At 44.0% G+C, this 27,584-nt stretch overlaps 1 protein-coding gene across 1 annotated transcript in view; it reads left to right on the forward strand.

The window, feature by feature from the left end:
* Positions 1–22,526, forward strand: part of RBM7 (RNA binding motif protein 7) — a 383,615-nt gene extending 361,089 nt beyond the window's left edge. Inside the window, exon 4 of the mRNA XM_044080975.1 lies at positions 20,964–22,526. Coding sequence (XP_043936910.1) covers positions 20,964–21,461 — 498 coding nt within the window. The 3' untranslated portion in view covers positions 21,462–22,526. The remainder of the gene's footprint in view (positions 1–20,963) is intronic.
* The last annotated feature ends 5,058 nt before the right edge of the window (positions 22,527–27,584 follow it).

Consider the following 27,584-nt stretch of genomic DNA (forward strand, 5'->3'; position numbering starts at 1 on the left):
TTCTTTCCAATAATAACTTAAGTAAATTGTCATTAACCCCACACCTACCCCTCGTGTTCTGGTCAACTTGTGATATAATCCTAAATTTGAAAAAGTGACCCTCATTAATTCACAGTGACGAGCCAATGCGAAGTCTACGGTCGGTCTTTCCAACGTAAAATGCCTTACAAACCTGGCATTCCGCAAGGTAGACCACCCCTCTTGTATTGCAATTATAAGTGCCTTTAATGTAAAAAGTCTCGTTCCTAACTTTGAACCTCCAGTCACTCTCAGTGTGTGTGCATTGATTACAGTGGCCACATTTACGAGTACCCCCACTTCCTTTTGTTCTTCCATTTTAGTTCGTTTCAAGGAGCTGTTTCAAGTTTGATCCCCGCCTAAAACTAATAGGGTGCTCACCTATTCGGTCAAAAATGTCCTTGTTCAAAGACAAATAAAACTAACATTTCCTAATCATCTTCTGTATATCTGAAGCTACCGGGGTGTACGTAAAAAGTACACTTTTACGTACACCCTGGTAGCTTCAGATATACAGAAGGTGATTAGGAAATGTTAGATGTTCTTCGTCTCACATTGCTGCAGTCATAACCTGTGGGTAGTCCGCTGTCCTCGGTCGGCCCGAATACCAAAGAGTTAGGCTGGCGTCGGTCATGGGCGCCCGGAGCTGACGTCAGTACGTAGAGGTACTTAAGCGCATGACCGACGCCATATCCCCAGTCTTTCTTGCCGCGTGGTCCGAAGCAGAAGCAGCGTTTGCAAGTGCCGTTCGGCGTTCTGAAATTTTCAATTTTCTAGTTTCAGACCGAAGACCAAGTTGGGCTAAGTACCCCGTTGGGGAAAATTTTTGTCTTTTCTTGCCTCAGTTAATCCGGATGTCAGAAAAAGTTAATTGTATTTCTTGTGGGAAACAGATACCTCATAGGGACTATCATTCTCTCTGTATTCCTTGCTTGGGGCCTGAGCATGACGTAGTCGGGTGTCGCTTTTGCGCTAGATTTAATAAGCGCACCATTAAACGCAGATTAGACTGTGCTAGGTTGGTTTTCGGTAAGCGGTGTAACTACAACATGCCGTCGGATCCTCCGGCGCCGCTTCACAAAAAGCGAAAAGATAAATCTTTAAGGTCAAAACCGGATGAGTCGTCCGTTGCGGATGCCGGTTCTATGGAATCTACGGTTGAATCTGTGGATCCAGCCGAGGTCTTGGCTGAATCCCAGGGGGAACCTTTACTGTTACAGGAGTTGGCCTCTCAGGAGTTAGGCCAGGCTGAGGGTGCTTCTCAAGTTTCTGTGGTTCCATCCTTACAAAAGGTTATTAGGCCTTCTACTTCAGTCTCTAAAGGCCCTGCTAAGGCTAGACCTGGTCTTTCTGGTACGGGCCATAGCCCTAGTTCTTCGGGCTCTGTTCCTAAAAAACATATGTTGAAAATGGCAGAGGATTTGATTACTTTGATAAGGGGTTCTATGCCCCCTCCAGAGAAGAGGCCTAGGGTGGAGACAGATTTAGAGGGTATGGAGCATTCCTCTGATTACTCTGAGTCCTCAGCTGAGGATATTCAGGATTTTCCTCCCTATTCAGATTCGGATGCAGAGGATTCCTGTCCTTCTGCTTCTCCTCCAGAGGATTTTTCCTTTTCTGAAACCTTGCATTCCATGAGGGAGCATTTCAAGTGGGAAGGTCAGGATTTTTCAGATTCTCGTAAGAGGCTTAGGGAATTTTTGTTTTTGCCACAACGTAGACCTTTGGCTATTCCCCCTGTTTTAGATGTTGTTCAGGACGTTTTTTTCTGAAGCTTCCCTTAATCCTGATTCTTTACCCCCTGCCCCTGTCAAGCCAGACAGGTATTACAGAGTTCCAGAGGCACATAAATATTTGTATAAGAGTCCTAGAGCTGACCCGGAAACTATTATTCAAGGGCCTAAAGGTGTCAGGGCTTCTGTGGTTAAGAATCCAGTTCCTTTGGATAAAGATTCTAGAGCGTTGGATAGGTGGGGTAAAAAAGTGTAAACCTCTTCTACGTTAGCTATGAGGGCTTTAAATTGCCAATTTCATATGCTGAAGTATCAGAACTTTCTGTTAGGTCAGTTAAAATCTAAGGTAGATGCTCTATCTGAGGGTATAGTGTGTAAGGAATTGCAGGACTTGGTTCATGCTTCAGATCAAGTTGGTAAACATTCCTTGCAGTGTGGCTTTGATGCCCTTCAGGCTTCTTCCAGGGTGGCTGCTACTGGTTCAGTTATTCGTAGACATGCCTGGCTTAAGGATCAAAATTTGTCAGAGCATGTTAAAGCTCGGATTTTGGATGCTCCTCTTCAATCTGAAGTTCTTTTTGGTTCCTCTGTGGAGTCAGTTTTGAAAAAGATGGAAGACAAAGCTAAGTCTATGCAGACGGTTAAGGAATTTTTGCAAGTGCAGCCCCCTAGGTTTAGCAGGAATTGGCCTGCAAGAGGATGGTCTTACCCTTCTTCGGATTTTCAGTCTAAGGGCAGGTCTAGACGTGGTAGGGGCAGGGCTCACGCTCAGGGTTCTTTCAGACCTAGGACTTGGAGTTCTCCTGCACAATCTTCTGGTGAGGGCAGGGGTCAGCCTTTTCGTAAACAGACCCAATGACCTGTATCTTCAGCTGCCAGATTCTTCTTTTCTGGCAGCTCCTCTAGGAGGAAAGTTGGCACTTTTCAAACAAAATTGGCATTTAGTCACCCAGGACAAGGACATAATAAATCAAGGCTACAAGTTTTATTTTCACACTTTTCCTCCTTTCAAAGGCATGCCAGATGTACCTCCTCAGCAAAGGCTGGAGGCTCAGGAACAAATTTCTTTGCTTTTACAGATGGGGGCAATCCAGGTGGTACCTCTGTCAGAAGAAGGCCTAGGGTTTTATTCTCGTCTATTCCTAGTGCCAAAGAAAGGAAACACTTGGAGGCCAATTCTGGATTTGTCCATTCTCAATACATACCTAGACATTCCAAAGTTCAAGATGTTAACATTACAGCAACTTCTGCCTCTGCTAGGCAAAAATCACTGGATGGTAACTCTGGATCTCAGAGGCCTATCTTCACATTCCTATCAGGCCCAGCTGCAGGAGATTCCTGCGTTTTCGGGCTAGTACTTCTCATTATCAGTTCTCTGCATTGCCCTTTGGTTTATCTACTGCGCCCAGGGTGTTCACAAAGGTTCTGGCTCCTGTAATAGCTTTCTTAAGACTGAGGGGAATACAAATTTATCCATATCTGGACGATTGCCTGATTCTTGCTCAAGACAAAGACAAGTTACTTCAACATCTACAGTATGTAATGGCAGTTTTAAGGTGCCTAGGGTATTCTGTGAACTAAAAGTCCAGTCTAGTACCCTCTCAGGACATGTGCTTTCTGGGTGTGAGACTGAATACAGCCTCTCAGATGGCTTTTCTGACCCCGGACAAAGAACTCTTCATCTATACTTCCAGCAATTATCAGTATTGTCCAGGCTGACTGCAAGGACAGTCCTTCAAGCCTTGGGGTTCATGGCATCTTGCATTCTGGTACTTCAATGGTATCTCAAAAGTGTATGGACTCAACACTGCCACGATTTGGACACTGTCATTCAGATAATACCTTGCATCAAAAGGAATTCTTGTGGTGGGCACAGGAATGTCACCTAAACAAGGGACTCTGTGTCCCGACCGGAGGCGAGTCAGATCATAACGACGGATGCCTCAGACCTGGCTTGGGGAGCACACTTCACTGGGAAATGGATTCAAGACACATGGCCTCCCAGACTACAGCATTTGCATATCAACATGAAGGAGATGTTAGCAGTCCAGTTTGCCCTGATGGCTTTCAAGGGCCTACTTCAACCAGGACAGGTGTTGATACGAACAGACAACACTACAGTCATGTGGTACATCAACAAGCAGTGGGGGAACCCATTCTTACCCTCTGCAGACAAGCTATGATATTGTGGGAGACTGCTCTGAGTTTGCAAATCACTCTTCAAGCACGGTTTCTGCCAGGGGCACAGAACTCCCTAGCAGATGTATTGAGCAGACAAATTGTGGATCCCCACGAGTGGAAATTGGATCCTCAAGTATTCCAACAGTTGACAGTGGCTTGGGGAACTCCAGACATAGATCTGTTCGCTTCCCCTCTAAATTTCCAACTACCAAAATTTTGCACAAAGATGTTTCACCCAAAAGCTTGGAAAGTGGATGCTCTATCTTTCAGTTGGAACAACCTTCACGTCTATGCTTTTCCTCCTCTGCCTCTCCTTACCAAGGTACTCTTGAAAGTCAGGCGGGACAAGCCTTGCATGATTTTAATAGCACCAGATTGGCCACGACAGCACTGGTATCCTCTGCTGAGGAGTTTAATTCAGGAGCCTCCTTGGCCTTTGCCACAGCTTCCTCACTTGTCCCAGTCAAGCAGTCATTTGCTCAATGTCAGGGTGCAGTCCCTGCATCTAACGGCCTGGCGATTTCTGTTTTAGAGCCTATGGGTTCTCAGCTTCCTCAACAGGTTTTGGATGTCATTTTGGAAGCCAGGAGGCCCAGCACTAGAAATGTTTATGCTGATAAATGGAGGAGATTTTTTCTTTGGAGCACAACAAAGGACTTTGATGTCTCGGTACCTAATTTGAGTTTTACACTGCAGTACCTTACTAAATTACTAGAGAAGGGTTTGTCATTTTCCTCTGTGAAGGTTCATGCTGCAGCCATTTCTGCTCACTATGATTGTGACCCTCCTTTATTTTCTCACCCTTTGTTTACGCAATTTCTTAGAGGGGCAAAAAATATAAGACCCCCACGTAGAGCTCCTACTCCTTCCTGGGATCTCAATTTTGTGTTGGAGAAGCTTACTTTGCCTCCTTTTGAACCTGCAGCTACGTCGGAATTGAAGTTTTTGTCTTGGAAGACTGCCTTTTTGTTGGCCATTACTTCTGCTAGAAGGGTATCTGAATTGCAGGCTCTCATGGCAGTTGAACCCTTTCTGATATTCCATAAGGATAGAGTTTCTTTGCGTACTAACCCTACTTTTATGCCAAAAGTTATTTCTAATGTGGCCTTGAACCAGTCTATCCATTTGCCTACCTTTTATGCTGATCCCCAAAATAAGGGGGAAAAAATATTGCATTCTTTGGATATACACAGGCAGTTACGTTACTATTTGAGCAGAACTAAGGAGTTCAGACAGACTCAACAGTTATTTGTTTCTTTTGCTTTGAGTTCACAAGGGAAAGCTGTTTCTAAGCAGACTATTTCAAAGTGGATTGCTAATTGTATTGCCTTTTGTTATTCTCATCATGGGAAGAATGTTCCTGCTGGGATTAGACCTCATTCCACTAGGGCTACTGCCACATCTACTGCTTTTTTGAGGGGTGTAGCTACTAAGGATATTTTGGAAGCAGCCTGGAGTTCAGTTCACACTTTTACTAAGCATTACCATCTCCCTCTTTACTCCAAGTCCAGGGCTGTTTGCCACTGCAGTCTTACAGGGCATGTTAGCAGCCCCCTAATACTTTTTAGTTTGCCAGCCTCCCTTTTCCTTTGCTTTGGGATTCTACCCACAGGTTATGACTGCAGCAATGTGAGGCGAAGAACATAGTACAGTTTTGTACCTACCATAAATGTAGATGTTCGAGGATCTACATTGCTGCAGTCCTATTTTCCCTCCCTCCTTCCCCTCTATGGTTTGGGGTTGTTGTTGTTGTGGTTGTTGTTGTTGTTGTTCCTTAGGGATTATTGTTATTTTCTCCTTTGTGGCTCTGGCCTTTCCTTTTTTAAGGCCTTCTGACATCTGGGGCAAGAAAGACTGAGGATATGGCGTCGGTCATGCGCTTAAGTACCTCTACGTACTGACGTCAGCTCCGGGCGCCCATGACCGACGCCAGCCTAACTCTTTGGTATTCGGGCCGACCGAGGACAGCGGACTACCCACAGGTTATGACTGCAGCAGTGTAGATCCTCTAACATCTACATTTATGGTAGGTACAAAACTGTACTTTTTATTTGTCTTTGAACAAGGACATTTTTGACCGAATAGGTGAGCACCCTATTAGTTTTAGGCGGGGATCAAACTTGAAACAGCTCCTTGAAACGAACCAAAATGGAAGAACAAAAGGAAGCGGGGGTACTCGTAAATGTGGCCACTGTAATCAATGCGCACACATTGAGAGTGACTGGAGGTTCAAAGTTAGGAACGAGACTTTTTACATTAAAGGCACTTATATTGCAATTCAAGAGGGGTGGTCTACCTTGCGGAATGCCAGGTTTGTAAGGCATTTTACGTTGGAAAGACAGACCGTAGACTTAAGGACTGCATTTACGAACACATTTACGCTATTAATAAGAAGAACTCTAACGCATTGGCTCGTCACTGTGAATTAATGAGGGTCACTTTTTCAAATTTAGGATTATATCACAAGTTGACCAGAACACGAGGGGTAGGTGTGGGGTTAATGACAATTTACTTAAGTTATTATTGGAAAGAAATGAACTTAGCTGGCAACTTAGGTTAGATGCATGTGTAGAACCTGGGTTAAATGAATCTTGTACTGTTGCGTGCATACTGAAATTAAGGAGTTTATACAGGTAATACATGGAGTTAAAATTTAGGATTTAATTTTTTGGACTACTTGGGGACCTAGAACTTTGCTTTTTAAAAGATGTTGAGTAAGACTATTTGAGTAACCAAGTGGCCTTATATTCAATAAATAAAATGTAGGTACTGGCCACTCATGGATATGGAATATGCAGCACGCAATTTGCAGACTTCATAGCACCTTTCCCTTTAAAACTGGGTGCTACGAAACAGGTTGGTGTGAGCCTCTTTTTTATTTGTCTGTTAAGGAAGGAACTATTTAAACTAAACTAGGACACATGTAGGTTGTCTAAAGTTCGGGTATAACCCGAACGAAAAGCGCTTTACGTACTTTGTTATTGTTTTGTCTTTTGGGTTGACTTACTCAATAAGTCGAAGTATTGACCGATTGTTTTTAACTATTTTTTAGACATTAAAGTCTCAGGAGTTTTGAACATCCGTTGCTTGGTTTGTTTGGTGTTTGAACGTTTTCTTGGTTTGTGGAAGTTTATTGGTGTTTGCATGTCCTATTTATATCACAGGCAATGTGCAAGTCTTTAGAACGGGTAATTCTGGTGCTGTTTATTTTGCGAATATGCAGGAGGTCCATCAGTGTGTGTCTGACAATGCCCTGTATGTCAGATATAAATCTCCCCTCAAAGGCCTGTAGGAGACTGAAAACAAGGATAGAGCCTTGAGATGGTCTGTGCAGGACATTTTACTTGAGCCCTGAATTATTTTATTGAGGAACATCTGTGGACATTCCAGTTGTTGAAGATGCATGGTTAGGTACATACAAAAGGAGGCATTGTACTTAATGATAGGTCTGAATGCCGGATACAGTGGAACAATGACTTCCTTGGATTTGGATGCCATACCTTTGTTTAAGTTGCGCAACGTACAATTACTTATTACTGTAGACATGTGATGGTCAAAGGCTAGATTTACTATGTGTCCCCAAGTCCCTGACTACTGGGTCAACTCTAAGGGGTGTGTTGTTGTGATAATTACCAGGGGTGGATGACTTCCTGAAGGATACTATTGTGCAATTCTTGGCATTTAGTTTTAGTCCATGGCTCTGACACCAGTTGGTTGTCAGCCCCCCCCCCCCCCCCCCCAGGAGAACATTGGTGTCAGTGTGTGATTCAGTGACTGTTCCTAATTTTGCAATCCTCTGCAAATTTAGTCGGCTAGAAACCACTGACATTGGTCTTGACTTCAGAAAAGTAAATGCCAAAAAGGAGCGGTCCAAGGACTGATCCCTGAGGGACTCCACTTTTGACTGGCCTCTCTGTAGAGGTGGACTCCACAATTCTAACTTCTTGGTTCCTGTCTGAGCCAGCTGTCCGGGTGACAAACCCATTTCAGATAAACATCCTTTCTGTCAGAGCCATGGCAGTTACCACAGTATTCTGGGGGTTTGGAGGTTGAGGGTGGTATAGAACAGTGCCCAAGCATCTTCGTGGTCTTAAGTTCAGTTTCTCCAGGTGAGCGTTTGCCTTTGCCATCATAAAAAAAGTCTCCTAAACCACCTTTTACAGACAAGCTACTAGCTGCTGTTATACTCTGGGAGTCATCCCACAGATGACTGCAACAGTGAATAGTGCAGTGAATGTATTTTTCTTAAGAGCTTACAGAAATGTTGATTTTTGGTGTATGTTCATTGCTGTAGTCCCTTTTCCCCCTCTTTCCTTTCACTCTTGATGTTTTTCATGTTTCACTGTTGCAGTCATTACATTTGGGTTATCTGCTGGCAGGTTGCCCTCAGTCGGCCTGAATCCCAAAGTCTTGGGTCCTGTGTCGGTTGCTGTCTTCGCTTCCATGACATCAGGTCGTCAGAGGTATAAAGCATGCAGCCAATGCCATTTTCTTTATTCTTTCTTGCCGAGCGGTGCCCGAAGCAGAAGCATTTTCGCAAGTGCCGGTTGGCAGACTACTGAAAATTTTGAGTTTGATTTTCAGAACCGAAGTCTTCGCTAAAGCTATGTACCTCGTTGGGAAAACTTTTTTTTTTCTTTTTACCGATGTCAGAAAAAGTTAATAATTGTATTACTTGTGGGAAGCAAATACCGGATAAGGATTTCCATTTATACTGTATTCCTTGCTTAGGCCCTGATCACAACATGCCTGGCTGTCGGTTTTGTGCTAGATTTAACCAACGTACTAAGCATCAGTATATTTTTGCATCAAAGTATTTTGGAAACAGATTTAACTACCCAGAAATGTCGTCTGATAGCAATCCCACTACCGGAGTACATAAACGCAAAGAAAAGGACAGAGGCAGTTGAGATCCAAAACAGACTACTAAGCTTCTAAGCCAGTCGCCGGTACTCAGTGAGGCGCTTTTGCAGCCCCTGATACCTGCTGCCTTAAAGTCGCAGACCTCTGCCGACACCCATGTGGAGTCCGGCATGCCGCAAGATACATCAGTCCGTCCAATACCTTGAGTATCTCCCTCTGATGGGTCCGGAGCCACTGAGCAGGCACCAGCTTCTGAGGGTGTATTCAGACCTCAACATTTTTATATCAGACAGCTGCAAAACCAACGATAAAAGCTACTTCTAAAACTAAACTGACACATGAGCCACGTGCACAGGCCCATCCCCCACCAGATGGCCTAGGCAAGACACTGATTATGAATCTTCAGATCAGGTTTCTATTTCTTCTGATTCCTCTTCTGATCAGGAATTGTCTTTACCTCCCTATGAGGATTCTGATGCTGAGGAGTCTATTCCATCTGCATCTCCTCCTGAGGATTATTCATTTGGAGAAACCTTGCATACTTTCAGGGAGCATTTTCACTGGGCGAGTCAAGATTTCTCAGAATCAAAAAAGAGATTTCCTTCTCTCTCAGCACAAGCCTTTAGCCATCCCCCCTGTTTTAGACATTGTGGATGATGTGTTTTCAGAGTCAAGCTTGACCCCTGACTCCTTACCTCCGGCTCCCAGCCTGACGGATATTACAGGGTACCTGACTCGCATACATTTTTTAGAAACCGTGCTGCTGATCCTGAAACTGTTTCACAGGGTCCAAAGGGAGTTAAGGCCTCAACGGCAAAAAAATCCTACACCCTCTGACAGAGATTCAAGGGCAATAGACAGATGGAGAGAAAAAGTTTATACATCTGTAGCCTTGGCAATCGGGGCTTTAAACTGTCAATTTCATATGATTAAGTATCAACAACATGTTATGGGATTGCTGAAACAGAAAATGATGATTTCAGAATGTGCAGAAAACAAAGAATTGCAGGAATTATTGCATGCAGCTGAACAAGTTGGAAAGCATACTTTGCAATGTGGTTTTGATTCCTTGGAGGCCTCCTGCAGGACCGCAGTTACTGCATCTGTGATTAGGAGGCATGCCTGGGTAAAGGAACAAAATTTGCCTGATCATGTTAAAGCTAATTTGCTAGATGCACCTTTACAGCATGATTCTCTGTTTGGTATTAAGGCAGAAGAGGTTCTAAAGAAAATGCAAGACAAAGCTAAGTCTATGCCAACTGTTGGACTTACAAGTGCAGCCACCAAGATTCAGTAGACACTGGCCTACAAAAAATTGGTCCTTTCCTGTGTCAGACAGAGCTCAAAGGGGCAAATCTAGATGCCCTAAGGGTTCCAGATACCAGGCACAAGATTCATACAGGTAGCAGTGGGGTGCTTCCACCTCCAAATCTGGAGGGGATAAGGCGCAAACCTACAGAAAGCAATCACAATGACTTCTCTCTGCCTACACCAAGCACTTGTCTTTTGGCAGCACCCATAGGGGGAAAATAGCACTTTTTGCTCAAAATTGGCAGCTAACCCAGGACAAGTGGGTACTAAGCATCGTATCACAGGGATACAGATTCCATTTCCACACTCTGCCAGTGGCAAATGGTTGGCCAGATCTGCCAAAAAATCAATGGGCAGAGGCACAGAAACAGGTCACGTCCCTCATGGTTATGGGGGCCATTCAGACAGTACCAGAAAGGAAAAAGGACACTTTACTCAAGACTGATGTCCTTCAAGAATGCAACTGCAGTCATAACATGTGGGTTGTCCTGCCTCAGGCAGCCCTCGGTCGGCCGGATTCCAAAGTCTGGGTCCGACGTCGGCTGATGTCACATTTCTCTCCGTCAGAGCGGCTGGAGTACATAAGCATCAGCCGACGCCATTTTCTTCAGTCTTTCTTGCCGCGGTGCCCGAAGCGGAAGCAGTTCGCAAGTGCCAGTCGGTCAGCTCCTGTATTCTACGATACCGAAGTCATTGAAAAAGCTAAGTACCCCGTTGGGGACCTTTTCTTGCCTCAGCCGATGTCAGAAATTACTGAAAAAGTTAACAATTGTCTTTTTTGTGGTAAACAAATACCTCATAAGGATTTCCACTCTTACTGCCTTCCTTGCCTGGGCCCAGACCATGACGTCTCGGCCTGTGTAGCCTGTGCTCGCTTCAACAAGCGCACTCTCAGGCGCTGGGCGGAGTTCGCTGAAGTTTTTTTCGGCGATAAATTTGCCTACACCATGCCATCGGATATTCCGACATCGCAAACTCCTAAAAAGCGAAAAGACCGGGACTGACATCCTCGGCCCGCGTCTACCACCGACTCCACAAAACCTAGTGCGAGTGCTCCGGTTCCCTCTGAGACTGTCTCTCCACCGCTCCGAACCGAAGACACCGCATTACCGACGACTCCGATTACAGACATTGCTCCAGTTATAGACTTTCCTCCGGATACCAAAACCGAGGAAATGCCGAGACCATTGCTGTAGACAAGGTCACTCCTGCACGTGGAGCTGCCAGGCCTCCTATGGCCATGTCTATTAAGGCCTACACTAGGGCTAAGGCAGCCAGCAAAACAAAACATATTACTGCTAAGTCCTTACCTCAGCCTTACCTCAGCCGACTCCGGAGACACAAATTATGTCCATGGCGGCTGATTTAATTTCCATGATTAGAGGTTCACAGGCCCATCCTGAGAGAGCATCCCAGCCTCCTCCTGATAAAAGGCCCCGGGTAGAACCCTCTGACCCTGCTCCTTCAGATGAAGACTCGGAGGGCTCTGTCCACTCTGATAGCCAGGAAGAGCTCTTCCAGACTTATGAGGACTCTGATGCAGAAGATTCAGTCCCTTCGGCCTCCCCTCCTGAGGATATTTCTTTTGGGGAAGTTCTGCACACCATGAGGGAACATTTCAAGTGGCAGGGTCAGGAATATTCTGATTCTAGGAAACGCCTTAGGACTTTCCTTAAGAAGCCTCAGCACAGGCCCTTAGCTATTCCTCCTGTACTTGAAGTTCTGGATGATTTGTATTCCGACTCTAGTGCTACCCCTGATTCTCTTCCTCCTGCTCCAGCAAGCCAGACAGGTATTACAGGGTCCCAGAAACTCATTCCCATTTATTCAGGGCCCATTCTGCTGATTTGGAAACTATTTCACAGGGGCCTAAAGGAGTTTCAGCCTCCACTTCAAAAAATCCTTTGCCCTCCAACAGGGAAGCAAGGTCCTTAGAGAGATGGGGCAAAAAGGTTTACACATCCACTACCTTATCTATGAGAGCTTTAAATTGCCTTTTTCATATGTTACAATATCAGGATTATCTCTTAGAAGATTTACAAAAAACATTAGCTTCTCCTGATCCTTTAAACAGGAAGACTTTGCAGGAAGCTGTACATAACACTCAGCAAGTAAAGCAATCACTTCCTGCAGTGTGGATATGATGCACTGGAAGCTTCATGTAGGGCAGCTATGACAGGGGCAGTGATTCGTACACATGCTTGGTTAAAAGATCAACCTCTACCAGATCATGTAAAAGCTAAACTTCTGGATGCACCTTTGGAGAAGAACAAGCTTTTTGGTGCAAATGCTAAGGATGTGTTAAAGACCATCGAAGAAAAAGCAAAATCAGTTCAGACTGTGAAAGATTTCGTCCAGGTTCAACCCCCAGATTCAGTAGGAATTGGCCTTCAAAAAACTGGTCCTTTCCTAATACAGAAAAGTTTCAAAGGGGTAAGAACAGACGTGGCCGAGGAAGAGGCCAATACAGAGGCCCTTACAGGGGACGACAATGGCAGCCAGGAAACCAAAGAAGTGACGCAGGGGTTTCACCTGCCCAACAACCACAAATTCAATGACTTTCCTCTACTACCACCTACCAGGGAACAACTAGAAGCTCCCTTGGGCGGGAAATTATCTCTGTTTGCAAAAATCTGGCACAGACTGACAAAGGACAAATGGATTTTGGACATTATAGACCGAGGGTACAGGTTCCATTTTCATACCTTACCAAGAAAACAAGGCATGCCAAACCTACCACAAAATCAAAGGGCAGAGGCTATCAAGCAAATCACTCTGCTGACTCGAATGGAAGCAATAGAAAGAGTTCAAGAACAAGAACAGGGGTTTTACTCAAGACTGTTCCTTGTTCCAAGAAAAGAATCTCAATGGAGACCAATACTGGACTTGTCCGCATTAAACACCTTTCTCATAGTACCAAAGTTCAAAATGCTGACTCTACAGCAGCTCCTTCCCATGCTGGGCAAGGAGTCTTGGCTGATTACTCTGGACCTCAAGGAGGCATACCTGCATGTCCCTATCAGACACAGCTGCAGAAGATACCTCAGATTTCTTGCAGGGCCAGAGCATTATCAATTCTCAGCATTGCCATTTGGCTTATCTACTGCGCCCAGAGTATTTACAAAATGCCTTGCTTCAGTAATTGCTCATTGCAGGCTCCAGGGTATACAAATTTACCCGTACCTGGACGACTGCCTCATACAAGCGGACGACAAATTGATGTTGACAAAAAACCTGGATTATGTCATACGATTACTTCAAGCTCTGGGATACACAGTCAACTTCCAAAAGTCAAGACTACAGCCATCCCAGCAAATAATCTTCTTAGGAGCCAAACTAGACACAGCCTCTCAGATGGCTTACCTGACAGAAGACAAGCAAGAAAAGTTAACGCGTTACTTCAAAGGTTTAGCAAAACTCACCCAGATGACTGCAAGGAGATTCCTACAGGCCCTGGGTTACATGGCATTCTGCATTCTACTAGTTCCATTAGCAAAACTACACATGAGAAAGCTTCAATGGTACCTAAAAAGCATTTGGTCTCAACACAGCAACAACCTGGAGACCATCATACCACTCATTCCATGCCTACAAAAGGAATTCCTATGGTGGGCCTCGGTGAGCAAGGAAAACACAGGTATGTCATTCAAAAAACCACAGATAACACGGACCATGACTACAGACGCCTCAGACCTTGGATGGGGGGTGCACATGGAAGGCAGGTGCATACAAGGACAATGGTCTCCAAAGGAAACACATCTGCATATAAACCAAAAGGAAATGCTGGCAGTAATGCATGCCATCGAGGCTTTTCAACACCAACTCTAGCAAGGCCATTTAATGATACGGACAGACAAACACCACTGTGATGTGGTACATAAACAAGCAGGGGGGCACTCACTCTTACCCCCTTTGCAGACTGACAATGCAGCTTTGGGATAAATCACTGAGCCTAAACATCCAGTTACAATCCCAGTTTGTTCCAGGAAAAGACAATGTGTTGGTGGACAGTCTAAGCAGGAATTTCACAGATCCACACGAGTGGAGGTTACATCCGAAGGCCTTCAGACAACTCACTTCGACATGGGGCAAGCCAGAAGTGGACCTATTTGCCTCTCACCTCAACCATCTTCTACCAAAATTTTGCACAAGGGCATACCATCCAAAAGCTTGGAAAACAGATGCCCTCTCATTCAACTGGAACTCCCTAGCAATCTATGCATTCCCACCTCTGCCACTGATGACCTCAGTATTACTAAAGATCAAAGCAGAGAAGCCCAAGGGAATCATAATAGCTCCGGATTGGCCAAGACAACACTGGTACCCACTACTACGGAGCATATGTCACACCAGGAGGTGGGCCCTCCCTCAGTGGCCTCTACTTTTGACTCAACACAACTTCGAAACACTGCATCCAAACCTTCAGACACTGCAGCTAACAGCCTGGGAGATCCCCTAAATAACTTCAGCTTATCTCTCTCCAAGGAAGTTCAGCGGATACTAACAGAGGCTCGAAGACCATCCACCAGAAAGGTTTACTTAGCAAAGTGGAAAAGATTCAGCAATTGGAATACCATCAAGGGACATGATGCATCATTACTGAACATCCCACTTATTTTGGAATATTTGGCAGATATGTTAAAGAACGGCCTCTCATATTCTTCCATAAAGATACATGCATCTGCTATTTCAGCTAGATACAACACTGATCCTCCTGTTTTCTCACCCCTTACTAAGACAATTCCTCAGGGGAATCAAGAACATTAAGCCACCAAGAAAGGCCCCAGTGCCAGCCTGGGACCTCAATTTTGTCTTAGAAAAACTGACTCTACCTCCTTTTGAGCCAGCAGCTTCAGTTGACTTGCAATTTCTCTCATGGAAGACAGCTTTCCTGTTGGCAATTACCTCAGCAAGAAGGGTTTCGGAGCTACAGGCCCTAATGGCAATACCACCCTTTATTATTTTTCAGAGAGAGTTTCATTAAGGACCAACCCTACTTTTATGCCAAAGGTGGTATCTAGGGTTTCTCTAAATCAAGCCATTCATCTGCCTGCTTTCTTCCCCAATCCTGGGAATAAGGGGGAAAGACTTTTGCATACCTTGGACATTCACAGACAACTTCGATACTACCTGGACAGAACCAAGGCCAGTAGGAAGTCTGAACAACTTTTTGTAGCTTACGCCCCTGCAGTCCAAGGAAAAGCAATTTCAAAACAGACTATTTCTAAATGGATTGGACATTGCATCAGATTCTGTTATTCCTTTCATGGAAAGACTGTTCCAACCAATGTCAGACCACATTCCACCAGAGCTACAGCCACCTCTACAGCATTTTTAAGAGGGGTGCCTACCAAGGACATTCTAGAAGCTGCTACATGGAGCTCTGTGCATACATTCTCTAAACACTACAATCTCCCTCTATATTCCAGATCCAGAGCAGGCTTTGCTTCGGCAGTCCTGCAGGGGTTGATTGCCACACCATCTCTTTCCTAGTGCATACCTCCTCCCCAGCTAAGCTATGGTATTCTACCCACATGTTATGACTGCAGTTGCATTCTTGAAGGACATAGTACAGTTTTGTACCTACCATAAATGTAGATGTCCGATAGACATGCAACTGCAGTCGGATTTTCCCTCCCTCCATACCCCTCTATGCCTAGGATCCACTCCTATCCCTGTTACTCTTAGCTGGGGATATCTGTTATGGTGTATTTGTTTTATTGCTCATTTATTTGTTTGGAATCCTGTTTTGTCTTCCAATTTGATTACAGCCTTCCTTGGAGGGCACCTGGCATCTGGGGCAAGAAATACTGAAGAAAATGGCGTCGGCTGATGCTTATGTACTCCAGCCGCTCTGACGTCGGAGAGAAATGCGACATCAGCCGACGTCGGACCCAGACTTTGGAATCCGGCCGACCGAGGGCTGCCTGAGGCAGGACAACCCACATGTTATGACTGCAGTTGCATGTCTATCGGACATCTACATTTATGGTAGGTACAAAACTGTACTTTCTTGGTACCCAGAAAGGACAAGGCCTGGCGGCCAGTACTGGATTTATCTATTTTGAACACATACCTGGACATTCCAAAATTCAAAATGCTGACTTTGCAGCAGCTTCTGCCCATGCTGGGCAAGAATGCTTGGCTGGTGACTTTAGACCTAAGAGGCATACCTGCATGTCCCAATAAGACAATTGTGCAGAAGATGCCTCAGATTCAAGGCCGGCTTAATGCATTACCAATTCCCTGCACTGCCCTTTGGCTTATCTACTGCGCCCACGGTATTTACAAAGTGCCTGGCACCAGTAATTGCATTTTGCAGACAAGTATGCAAATATATCCTTACTTGGACGACTGTCGCATTCAAGCAGAGAACAAGGACACTCTTCTTTGACACCTGGAGTTTGTGAGAAGGCTTCCAACATGCCTAGGGTACACAAACGAAAATAAATCACAACTGGTACCCTCTCAAAAGATAACATTCCTGGGTGCAAGCTTGAATACAACTGCCCAGACAAGCAAAGGCAACTGACTACTTCAAACTGATGGCAACAAAAACCCAGTCTTCTGCAAGACAAATTCTGCAGGCTCTGGGCTTCATGGCATCCTGCATCCTACTAATTCCATATGCAAGACTGCATATGAGGAAACTTCAATGGTACCTAAAAAGTTTATGGAGGCAACTTCACACAGTCTGGAAACAATGATTCCTCTCATTCCCTGCCTGCAACAGGGGTTTCTATGGTGGGCCAAAGGCATGTCGCCAAAACATGGGACTACCCTTCACCCTACCCCACTGCCAGCCAAACCTTAACAGACTCATCAGATTATGCCTAGTAGGCCCACATGGTAGGAAGATGCATTCAGGGCTTATGGACACCAAAATAAACGCATCTGCATATCAACCAGAAAGAGATGCTAACTGTTCAGAATGCCCTAACAGCCTTCAAGGACTTCATCCAGGACAACTACTGATAAAGACAACACCACAGTCATGTGGTATATAAACAAGCAAGGGGCACGCACTCATACCCCCTTTGCAGATTAGCCATGGCACTGTGGAACACAGCTTTGACCTACCAAATACATCTTCAAGCTCAATTCCTGCCAGGGAAACAAAACACTCCGGCAGACTATTTAAGCAGAAACCTTATGGATCCTCACGAGTGGAAGCTAAATCCACAAGTCTTCAGCATAACAGAGAAATGGGGGAGCCCGGACATGGATCTATTTGCTTCTCCTCAAAATTATCAATTGAAAAGATTCTGCACAAGGACTTATCACAGACAAGCATGGAAAGTGGACGCCCTATCCTTCAGTTGGAAAAATCTTATTTGTTTACACCTTTCCTCCTCTGCCTCTTCTACTCAAGGTCCTCCTAAAAGTCCGACAAGAGAAGCCAAAGATATTAATTGCCCTGGACTGGCCCCACCAATACTGGTACCCATTCCTAAGGAACTTCTCTCAATACCCAGCTTGGACCTTGCCTCAAAGACCACAACTACTGTCCCAGCAAAACAATCAGATCCTGCACAATCCACTACAGACTCTGAACTTGGCAGCATGGCTAATCTTGTAGTCCTACAAACAACACCCCTCAGTAAAGCTGTGATGGATGTCATTTTGGAAGCCAGAAGGCCTAGTACTAGAAAATCTTACGCTGACAAATGGAAGAGATTCTGTGCTTGGAATCAAGCATGGAACTGATACAGCGGAACCAAATATTCCTCAGATATTACAATACTTTAATTGAGATGCTTGACCAAAGGCCTGTCTTTCTCATCAATCAAAATCCATGCCTCTGCCATTTCGGCTCATTACAATACAGAGCCACCAATCTTTTCTCATCCTTTACTAAAGCAGTGTCTTAGAGGAGCCAAAACTTTAAAGCTTCCTAGATCACCATTACCTGCATGGGACCTCAATTATGTGTTGGAAAAGCTCACCCTGCCGCCATTTGAACCAGCTGCTACCGCTGATCTAAAGTTCTTATGGAAAACTGCTCTGCGTCTAGCAATTACTTCAGCAAGAAGAGTTTGAGTTACAGGCCCTCATGGCTGTAGAGCCTTTTACCATATTTTACCCAGACAGGGTGTCTGAAGACAAACCCTACTTTTATGCCTAAGGTGGTTTCCAATGTGGCCCTTAACCAAACAATCTGCCAACTTTCTATCCAAATCTGCAGAACAAGGGAGAGAATTCTGCATTCCTTGGACGTACACAGACAGCTAAGATTCTACTTGAGCAGGACTAAAGCTCTAAGAAAAATTGAGCAATTACTAGTGTCATATGCTGCAGGATCAGAAGGAAAAGCTATTTAAAAGCAGGCAATTTCAAAGTGCATAAGCCACTGCATCCGTTTCTGCTACTTACACCATGGTAAACCTGTGCCCAAGGGCATTAGGTCTCATTTCACCAGAGCTACAGCTACTTCAGCAGCCTTTCTCAGAGTACCAACCAAAGACATTCTAGAGGCTGCTACTTGGAGTTCTGTTCACACCTTTACAAAGGATTACCATTTGCCTCTAAGTCCAGGGCAGGCTTTGCCACTGCAGTGCTGCAGGGCCTTATAGCCGCACCTAATGCTGTTTAGCTCCAGCCTCTCAGCCATAGCTTTGGAATTCTACCCAAATGTAATGACTGCAACAGTGAAACACGAAGAACATAGTACAGTTGTGTACACTTATAAATGTAGATGTTTGAGTGTATTCACTGTTGCAGTCCAGATTGCCATCCCACTCTTTCTAAAATGTATCTTTCCTTCACTACTTCTACAACCTATGTGGTGTATTTGCTTGTAGATGAAGGTAAAGTTTATATTGATGCATGTGTGTATGTATGTGTGTGTGTGTGTATATATATATATATATATATATATATATATATATATATATATATATATATATATATATATATGGATATATATATATGTATTGCATGTGTATATATATATATATATATATATATATATATATATATATATATATATATTTATATTTTTTTTTTTTTTTTTTTTAACCTTTTTGGGGGGCACCTGACATCGGGGCAAGAAAAACTAAAGAAAATGGCATCTGCTGCATGTTTTATACCCCTGACGTCATGGAAGAGAAGACAGCAACCGATGCAGGACCCAAGACTTTGGAATTGAGGTCAACTGAGGGCAACCTGCCACTAGATTACCCAAATGTAATGACTGCAGCAGTGAATACACTCCAACATCTACATTTATGGTAAGTGTACAAAACTGTACTTTACTTTCTTGCCACCTTGGGTGACTTTCAGTTTCTTTGCACGCCCTGTCTTCACCTCCTCTTAGTAGCGCAGCACCAGTTGAGTGTACTTAACCAGACTGTTAATGACTGCATAGTCATTTCAGTGGGCTAGATGACAAACTTCATGCCATATGACCAGTACTGCACTCTATCTTGCATTAAATTCTATGCTGTACAGCTGTGAAGTGTATATGCTGGCAGACTTCCTTTTTCATGTTGCAGCACATGGATGAATTATGGGAATTAACATAATACTCTTGTTTTTTTTTTTTTTTTAACATTGTGTGATTTTAGTGTTAACTTTTGATGCATCACGTAGCAGTTGAAAAGTATGGGTAAGTGTTAGGTTTAGTCTCATCAAAAAGTGTAAATACTCAAACCATTCCTTGCTTCCACTTTTTACAGGCGGCAGGAAGTATGAAACAGTTTAGGAGGAGCTTTTCTTTTTAGTGATCACGTTTGTGTTGCATTGGTTTCCTTGTGACCATTTTTTCTGTGCTCGCTGTTGCATGATGCATTTCTGACCATCTTTAATTTGTCTCCATTCTCGAAATCCACAGCTATTTAACTGGCAATGCCAATCATGTCATGACAGCAGATGACATTTCCTGCATTAGTCATTGATGCTACATAAAAAATTTAACTTCAGCGTGATTAAATATTTTTTATTTTTGACATTTGAACCCAAATGTCCTTTTTCAGGGTCATCCTGTGAGAGCTGTGTGGTTAAGTGGCTTGCTTAGAAACACAAAAGTAGGCATATGTGGTGGAAAGAATAGAGCTATGTACCTTGAGTGTAGGAAGAGTGTAGGAAGAAGCTTTATTCCCCTCTAACTGCAAGATGCATGTTTTGTTTCTATATTGTTTCACAAGTTAAGGGAACAGCTGAGATGTTGCCCCACATTTTAATTGCTCTTTTTTGTATATTTGTTACTGTGCAAGTTCCTGTTGTACACATGTTAACATTTGTGCAGTGTGTAGACCTTCATCATTTCTGAATAGTACTCTGAAAGAGCTTGCCACCTCCCTTACAAATTAGGAGGAAAGAGAAGACTTCCTAAATGTTAATGTGATTTTTCAGGTTTGTTTGCATTTTATTCTTTTCTCCCTATAAAGATGTCTGTGTTCAGCTACTTAAGAGGTCCTGAAGTGTAGTAGTAGTTCCAGACATTCAAAAGGTCCTACAAAGTCTTAGCATGCAAGTGATAAAACCCACTCCCAACTATTTTGAAGTCTGTTTCAGATATTCCGTAATGGTAGCATGTTTTGCAGTAGCCATTTCCACTCTAAGAATTAATATATAAGGGACCACTTCTTGCAGCGTTAAGTTGTCAAACTCCCTTCAGTCTAGGTTTTGAAGGTGATCTTGGATAAAGAACAAAGTAAAAGATACTGCTTGGTGTATCCTCTAAAAGTGAGGAATGTACCTGGACTTGCTTTAATATTTGTAATTCATCTGTCTTGGTTTGAACAAAGTGCAGCATTTGGCTGCAGTTTAGAGGGTGTGCAGTTGTTAGTATACTGGCAAATTGTAATAGGTGGTAAGGAACATGTGTTTTAGTAAATATTTTGTTTTCCTTTCCAGATGAACAGCCACAACATACGACAGCAGCAGTTTAGTAGCATGGATTCACCGATGCTTCAAGCACATCTCGACTTCCCTTCACCCATACTACCCAGCCAGGGTCCATCGCCATCAAATTTTCATTCAGGGCCTCTGTCTTCTGATCAAGCATCAGGTCAGCGCAAGAACAGACCACGCTCTCACCCTTATCAACAGGAGGGAAGGCAGTTTAGCCCTGAACAGCGATATGGTGAATCTAGCTCTGATCACATGTATAGAGGAGGCCGGGATGACTACCATGATGACAGAAGTGCTGATCGAGCTTTCAGAGGAAGCAGGGATGATTATGATAGATCATTCAGAGGAAATCGGAATGACTACCTTGAAGAACAAAGTTCAGATAGGCCCTTCAGAGGAAACAGAGATGAGTTTGGTGATAGGTCTCCTAGTAGTTGGGGTAGAGATTACAATCCCAGGAGAGAGAGCCCTAGAGATGGTAGATGGTGCAACAGGCAATAAAACAAATAGCTGTGTACAAGTAGGCCATTCATATGATTCTGACAACACCGTTTTCTGTTTTTATTATGTTCTGTATAGTAAGGTTTTAATTTTTTTAAACTTCATTGTTATTTAAAAAAAAAAAAAAAAAAGTTTCAACCTTAAATTGTGAATTTTGGGGATATGTGGCCATTGTGAAGTTTCAACAATTTTTTTAGCAGACTGATTGGATGCCTCCATTCGATGCTATGGTAGTCTGCTGATTCTTAATAGCAGTGACACAGTTGGAAGATTTTAAATTTTAAAATTGCTTCTTGTGGAAGAATACATTCATTTTTGTAACTTTTGAATACAAATTGTAACCTGTAAGTACAGAAACAAATGTGAGAGTAGCTTTTGTGAGTTAGAAAGGTTATTGGGTCAAGACTGTATGTACAAATGTTTGCAGTACAGAAATCCTATACCCTTGTGTCACATGTCAGTTACCTGTTGTAAGCTAAAATGTTTTTATGCTTTTTGGTGTAAAGCCGTCACACTGATCTTATAGGTCAGGGGTTTTAGTGGTACCCAACCTTTGTATTTAGTCTGCCAGAGGTTTTGCCATTAACAGATGTGCGTTCTCCAGTGAAAATTGGTGCATTTTTCATTTTAAGACTGCATTTTGTGTTGTTTTGTGCATTGTGTCCTGCTGCAGATGGTTATATCATTGTCCTAAGTTTAAAAAAAAAAAAAAAACATATCCTTTAAAATGGGTGGGGATTACAATTTCTATATGCTGTACAGGACTTGATAGGGGAAGTCCAAAGTAATAATGGCAGAAAACATTACAGTACTACTGGTTTAAAGTGAGTCGGGAAGATATTTTGACAGTTTAAAATTTGAAATATCAATGTTTTTTGGCAAGACATCCTTCACAGTGGCTGTCGAAATTTCATTTTTTTATCAGGTGTGTCCACTAAGAAAAAGTTTGGCATTTAAAGAACTAAACAGTTCAGGGGGGAAAAGAGAACGCTCCTAAATAAATCAGAACTTGCCAGTGGCTTATACCTACAATTCAAATATGCAATAAAGCATTTGGATTATTTATTCAGCGTGTCTGGATTATTTTTGCATGTAATGGAAAACATTTTCAGTAGGTACGATGAAACTGGTTTCCTTTTTCTGAAGCATACACTTACCACTGACATCTTTCCAGGATGTGTGTTAATTGAAAAGAAAATATTGCAGGATTTTGTGATCAGTGCATTGTTGTACCTGTGTGGTCATCTGTTTGGTAGCAGTGCGGATTTCATGGCTGACTAGATGTCCTTCAAGGATGCATCTGCAGTCCTTACAAATGGGTTGTCCTGGCCTCAGGCAGCCCTTCGGTCGGCCGGATTCCAAAGTCTGGGTCTGGCCTCGGCTGATGTCGCACTTCACCCGACGTCATAGCTGCAGTTCTGCGGGTATAAAGGCATCAGCTGACGCCATTTTCCTCAGTCTTTCTTGCCGCGTGGCGCCCGAAGCAGAAGCTGTTTGCAAGTACCGGTCGGTCATAGATTCATAGATTCATAGATTAGTACTAGGCTAACTGCCCTTGCGAGCCATTTTAAGCCTAGCCAATTATCCCCCTGTGAGATTCAAACCCTGTACCTTGTGTTTGCAAGACAAACACCTTAACCATTAGGCCACTCTCCCAACCCCCTTGTGAACCCCCGTCAGAACCAGAGATTGCTACTACCGAAGACTTCTAAAAAGCTAAGTACCCCGTTGGCGGCTCTTTCTTGCCGATGTCAGAAAAAGTGAATAACTGTTTAACTTGTGGGAAACAAATACCTCAAAGATTTCCACTCTTACTGCCTACCTTGTTTAGGCCCAGACCACGACGTAGCAGCTTGTCTAGCCTGTGCTTCCTTCAACCGACGGACACTTAGACGTCGGTCGGAGTTTGCAGAGGAGTTTTTTGGCTCCGCTTTTGCTTATATCATGCCGTCTGAGACTCCGACTTCACATTTAGCTAAAAAGCGTAAGGAAAAGGACCGACACTCGCGGTCAGCGGTTTCGGCCGAAACCGCGGCTAAGCCAACCGCGAGCGTCTCGATTTCGGCTGAAGCCAAGTCTGCGGTTCTTCCTTCTACCGAGGCCTCTTCCAGCATGGCTGAATCTGCTACTGAAATTCCACCTGCTCTTACAGTTTCTCAGGATTTATCAGATACTATCCCCTTAGATGTATCTACTCCTGCACGTGGAGCTGCTAGGCCCCCTGCATCCATGTCAATTAAGGCTTTTGCCAGGGCTAAAGCAGCTAAATCTTCAAAGGCCGTGCCTGCTAAAGCCCCCTCTCACAGGCCTAGCTGTAGTACTCAAATGCTTAGTCTAGCAGAGGATCTCATTTCTTTGATCAGGGGAACCCAGTCTCACCCTGACAGGGCCTCTCACCCACCTCCAGAGAAGAGGCTTAGAGCAGAGCCCCTGAGCCAGTTTCTTCAGATTATTCCTCTGATGATTCAGAACATACAAATCCTCCAGAGGGCCCTTATTCTCCATATGAGGACTCTGATGCAGAGGATTCCATACCTTCTGCCTCTCCTCCTGAGGAATTTTCTTTTGGGGAAACCTTGCATGCTATGAGGGAACAATTTCAATGGCAGGGCCAGGATTTTTCAGACTCCAGGAAAAGGCTTAGGACCTTTTTTACATTTACCACAGCATAGGCCTTTAGCTATTCCTCCAGTACTTACAGTTGTGGATGATGCATTTACTGATGCTTGTACTGCCCCTGACTCACTGCCTCTGGCCCCTGCTAAGCCCGACAGATACTACAGGGTTCCGGACACACATTATCATTTGTATAAGGCACCTATTGCAGATCCAGAAACTATTTCACAGGGCCCAAAAGCTGTAACAACTGCCTCTGCCAAAAACCCCCTCCCCTCTGAAAGAGAATCTAGGGCATTGGAGAGAAGGGGTAAAAAAATTTATACATCTGCTACTCTTTCGGCTAGGGCCTTAAACTGTCAATTCCACATGATTCAGTATCAGGAATTCCTGTTAGATCAGCTCACTAAAAAACTGTCCTCGCCTGAACCATTAGACCGTAAGTCCCTTCAGGATTTGGTGCATAACACTCAGCAGGTCAGTAATCATTCCTTAAAATGTGGCTATGATGCACTGGAGGCTTCCTTTAGATCAGCTATGACTGGTACAGTGATCAGAAGGCATGCATGGTTAAAAGAGCAATCCTTACCAGACCATGTAAAGTCAAAGCTTCTAGATGCACCCATGGAAAAGCACAGTTTGTTTGGTTCCCCTGCACAGCAAGTGTTGAAGAAGGTGGAAGAAAAAGCTAAATCTGTCCAGATAGTCAAGGATTTCTTACAGGTCCAGCCTCCGAGGTTTAGTAGGAACTGGCCTTCCAAGAATTGGTCCTTTCCAGACACCACCAGAGCACAGAGAGGCAGAAATAGACGCCCTAGAGGCAGAGGTCAGTCCAGAGGTGCCTACAGGGGACGTCAGTGGCAGCCTAACAGCCAGAGAACTACTGCCACAGATCCAGCCACTACCACTTCTACAGGACAATCACAGTGACTTGACTCTGAAACCGCCTACCAGGGAACAGCTGGCAGCACCCTTAGGCAGAAAATTAGCCTTATTTTCAGTAAATTGGCATTACATTACAGGAGACAAATGGATTTTACAGACAATAGACAAAGGCTACAGGTTTCACTTCTATACTCTTCCAAGGAAGAGAGGAATGCCAAACCTTCCTCCAAACCAAAGGACAAACGCTCTACAGCAAATAGACCACCTACTAAGGATGAGAGCTATAGAAAAGGTACCAGCTATGGAACAAGGACAAGGATTTTATTCAAGGCTTTTCCTAGTACCAAGAAAGGAAAACCAATGGAGACCTATCCTCGACCTCTCCGCTCTAAACACATATCTCATTGTTCCAAAATTCAAAATGCTGACCCTACAGCAACTTCTTCCCATGCTGGGCAAGGAGTCTTGGCTGGTGACTCTGGATCTCAAGGAGGCATACCTGCACGTCCCCATATGACCAAATTGCAGAAGATACCTCAGATTTCTTGCAGGATCAGAGCATTATCAATTCTCAGCATTGCCTTTTGGCTTATCTACTGCGCCCAGAGTATTCACGAAATGCCTGGCATCAGTAATTGCTCATTGCAGGCTTCAGGAAATTCAAATTTATCCATACCTGGACGACTGCCTGTTACAAGTGGACAGCAAAGACAAAGTAACAAAAGATTTGGAAAAGGTTATTCACCTGCTGCAAGCCCTGGGATACACAGTCAACACAAAAAAGTCAAGGCTGATACCATCCCAAAGGATAACCTTCCTGGGTGCAGAACTGGACACATCAAACCAGATGGCATTCCTCACAGCAGAAAAACAAAAGCAGCTACCACTCTATTTCATGGCATTAACAACGCAGAACCAGCTTACAGCAAGGAAAATCCTGCAAGCCCTGGGTTACATGGCATACTGCATAATAATTCCACATGCCAGACTACATATGAGGAAGTTACAATGGTACCTGAGGAATTTATGGTCTCAGCACAAGCACAGCCTAGAGACCCAAATTCCAATAATTCCATGCCTGAAGCAAGAATTCCAGTGGTGGGCCCAGGCCTGTCAATTGAACAAAGGACTGCCCTTCCACAGGCCTCACCCAAGCCAGACTATCACCACGGACGCCTCAGACCTCGGATGGGGGGCACACATGGTGGACAAGTGTATACAAGGCTTATGGACTCAAGACCAGATGAACCTACACATAAATCAAAAAGGGATGCTGGCAGTAAAACAGGCAATTCAGGCATTCAGACCATTTCTTCAACAGGGTCATTTGCTGATAAGGACGGACAACACCACAGTTATCTGGTATATCAACAAACAGGGAGGCACACATTCATATCCTCTATGCCGGATGGCAATGGACCCTTGGAATGTGGCCCTGAGCCTCAACATTCAGCTCCAAGCCATATTCGTGCCAGGAAAAGAAAATATACTAACAGACATCTTAAGCAGAACCACCACGGATGCCCACGAATGGATGCTGCATCCAGACATCTTCAAAACCATCACAAGGAAATGGGGACTGCCAGAAGTAGACCTGTTCGCATCCCCACACAACCACCAATTGAAAAAATTCTGCACAAGGACATACCACCCACTTGCTTGGAAGGTGGACTCCCTATCCTTCAGTTGGGAAAACCTGACAGCATATGCATTCCCACCTCTTCCTTTGATGCACAAAGTGCTACTGAAGATCAAAGATGATCACCCGAGGATCATCTTGATAGCTCCAGATTGGCCGAGGCAACATTGGTACCCGCTACTGAGGAGTATGTCCCGGGAACACGCATGGCCTCTACCCCTAATAACTCTACTGCTAACACAGAACAACTTCAAAATCCTGCATCCAAACTTAAAAACTGCAGCTAGCTGCTTGGAACATTACATAAGGAAAAATAACCCAGATTTATCTCAAAGGGTTAGAGACATTATCTTGGAGGCTCGTAGACCTTCAACAAGGAAAACTTATTCAGCAAAATGGAAAAGATATCTCATTTGGAGTGCAACAAAAGGATTAGATGCATCATTGGCAAACATAGCTAACATCCTGGAATATTTAGCAGAGCTTTTCCACAATGGTCTGTCTTACTCCTCCATTAAGATTCATGCATCAGCAATTTCAGCAGAATACAACATGGATCCTCCAGTCTTTTCTCAACCTCTACTCAGACAGTTTCTCAGAGGAATTAAAAATGTAATACCACCAAGGAAACCACCATTGCCTACATGGGACTTGAACTTTGTGTTAGAAAAGTTAACACTCCCCCCTTTTGAACCAGCAGCAACAGCAGAATTACAGTACTTATCTTGGAAGACTGCATTCCTGCTTGCAATCACCTCAGCTAGAAGGGTTTTTGATTTAAAGGCATTAATGGCAGTACAGCCCTTCCTTATCTTCCATCAGGATAGAGTGTCCATGAGAACTAATCCTACCTTTATGCCAAAAGTGGTCTCCAGGGTATCTTTAAACCAAGCAATACACCTACCAACATTCTTCCCCAACCCACAGAACAGGGGGGAAAGATTGCTGCATACCTTGGATGTACACAGACAATTGCGCTACTA

This window comes from Protopterus annectens, chromosome 8.part0 (assembly GCF_019279795.1).
Source record: "Protopterus annectens isolate FY-2018-M chromosome 8.part0, PAN1.0, whole genome shotgun sequence".
Taxonomy (NCBI): Eukaryota; Metazoa; Chordata; order Ceratodontiformes; family Protopteridae; genus Protopterus; species Protopterus annectens.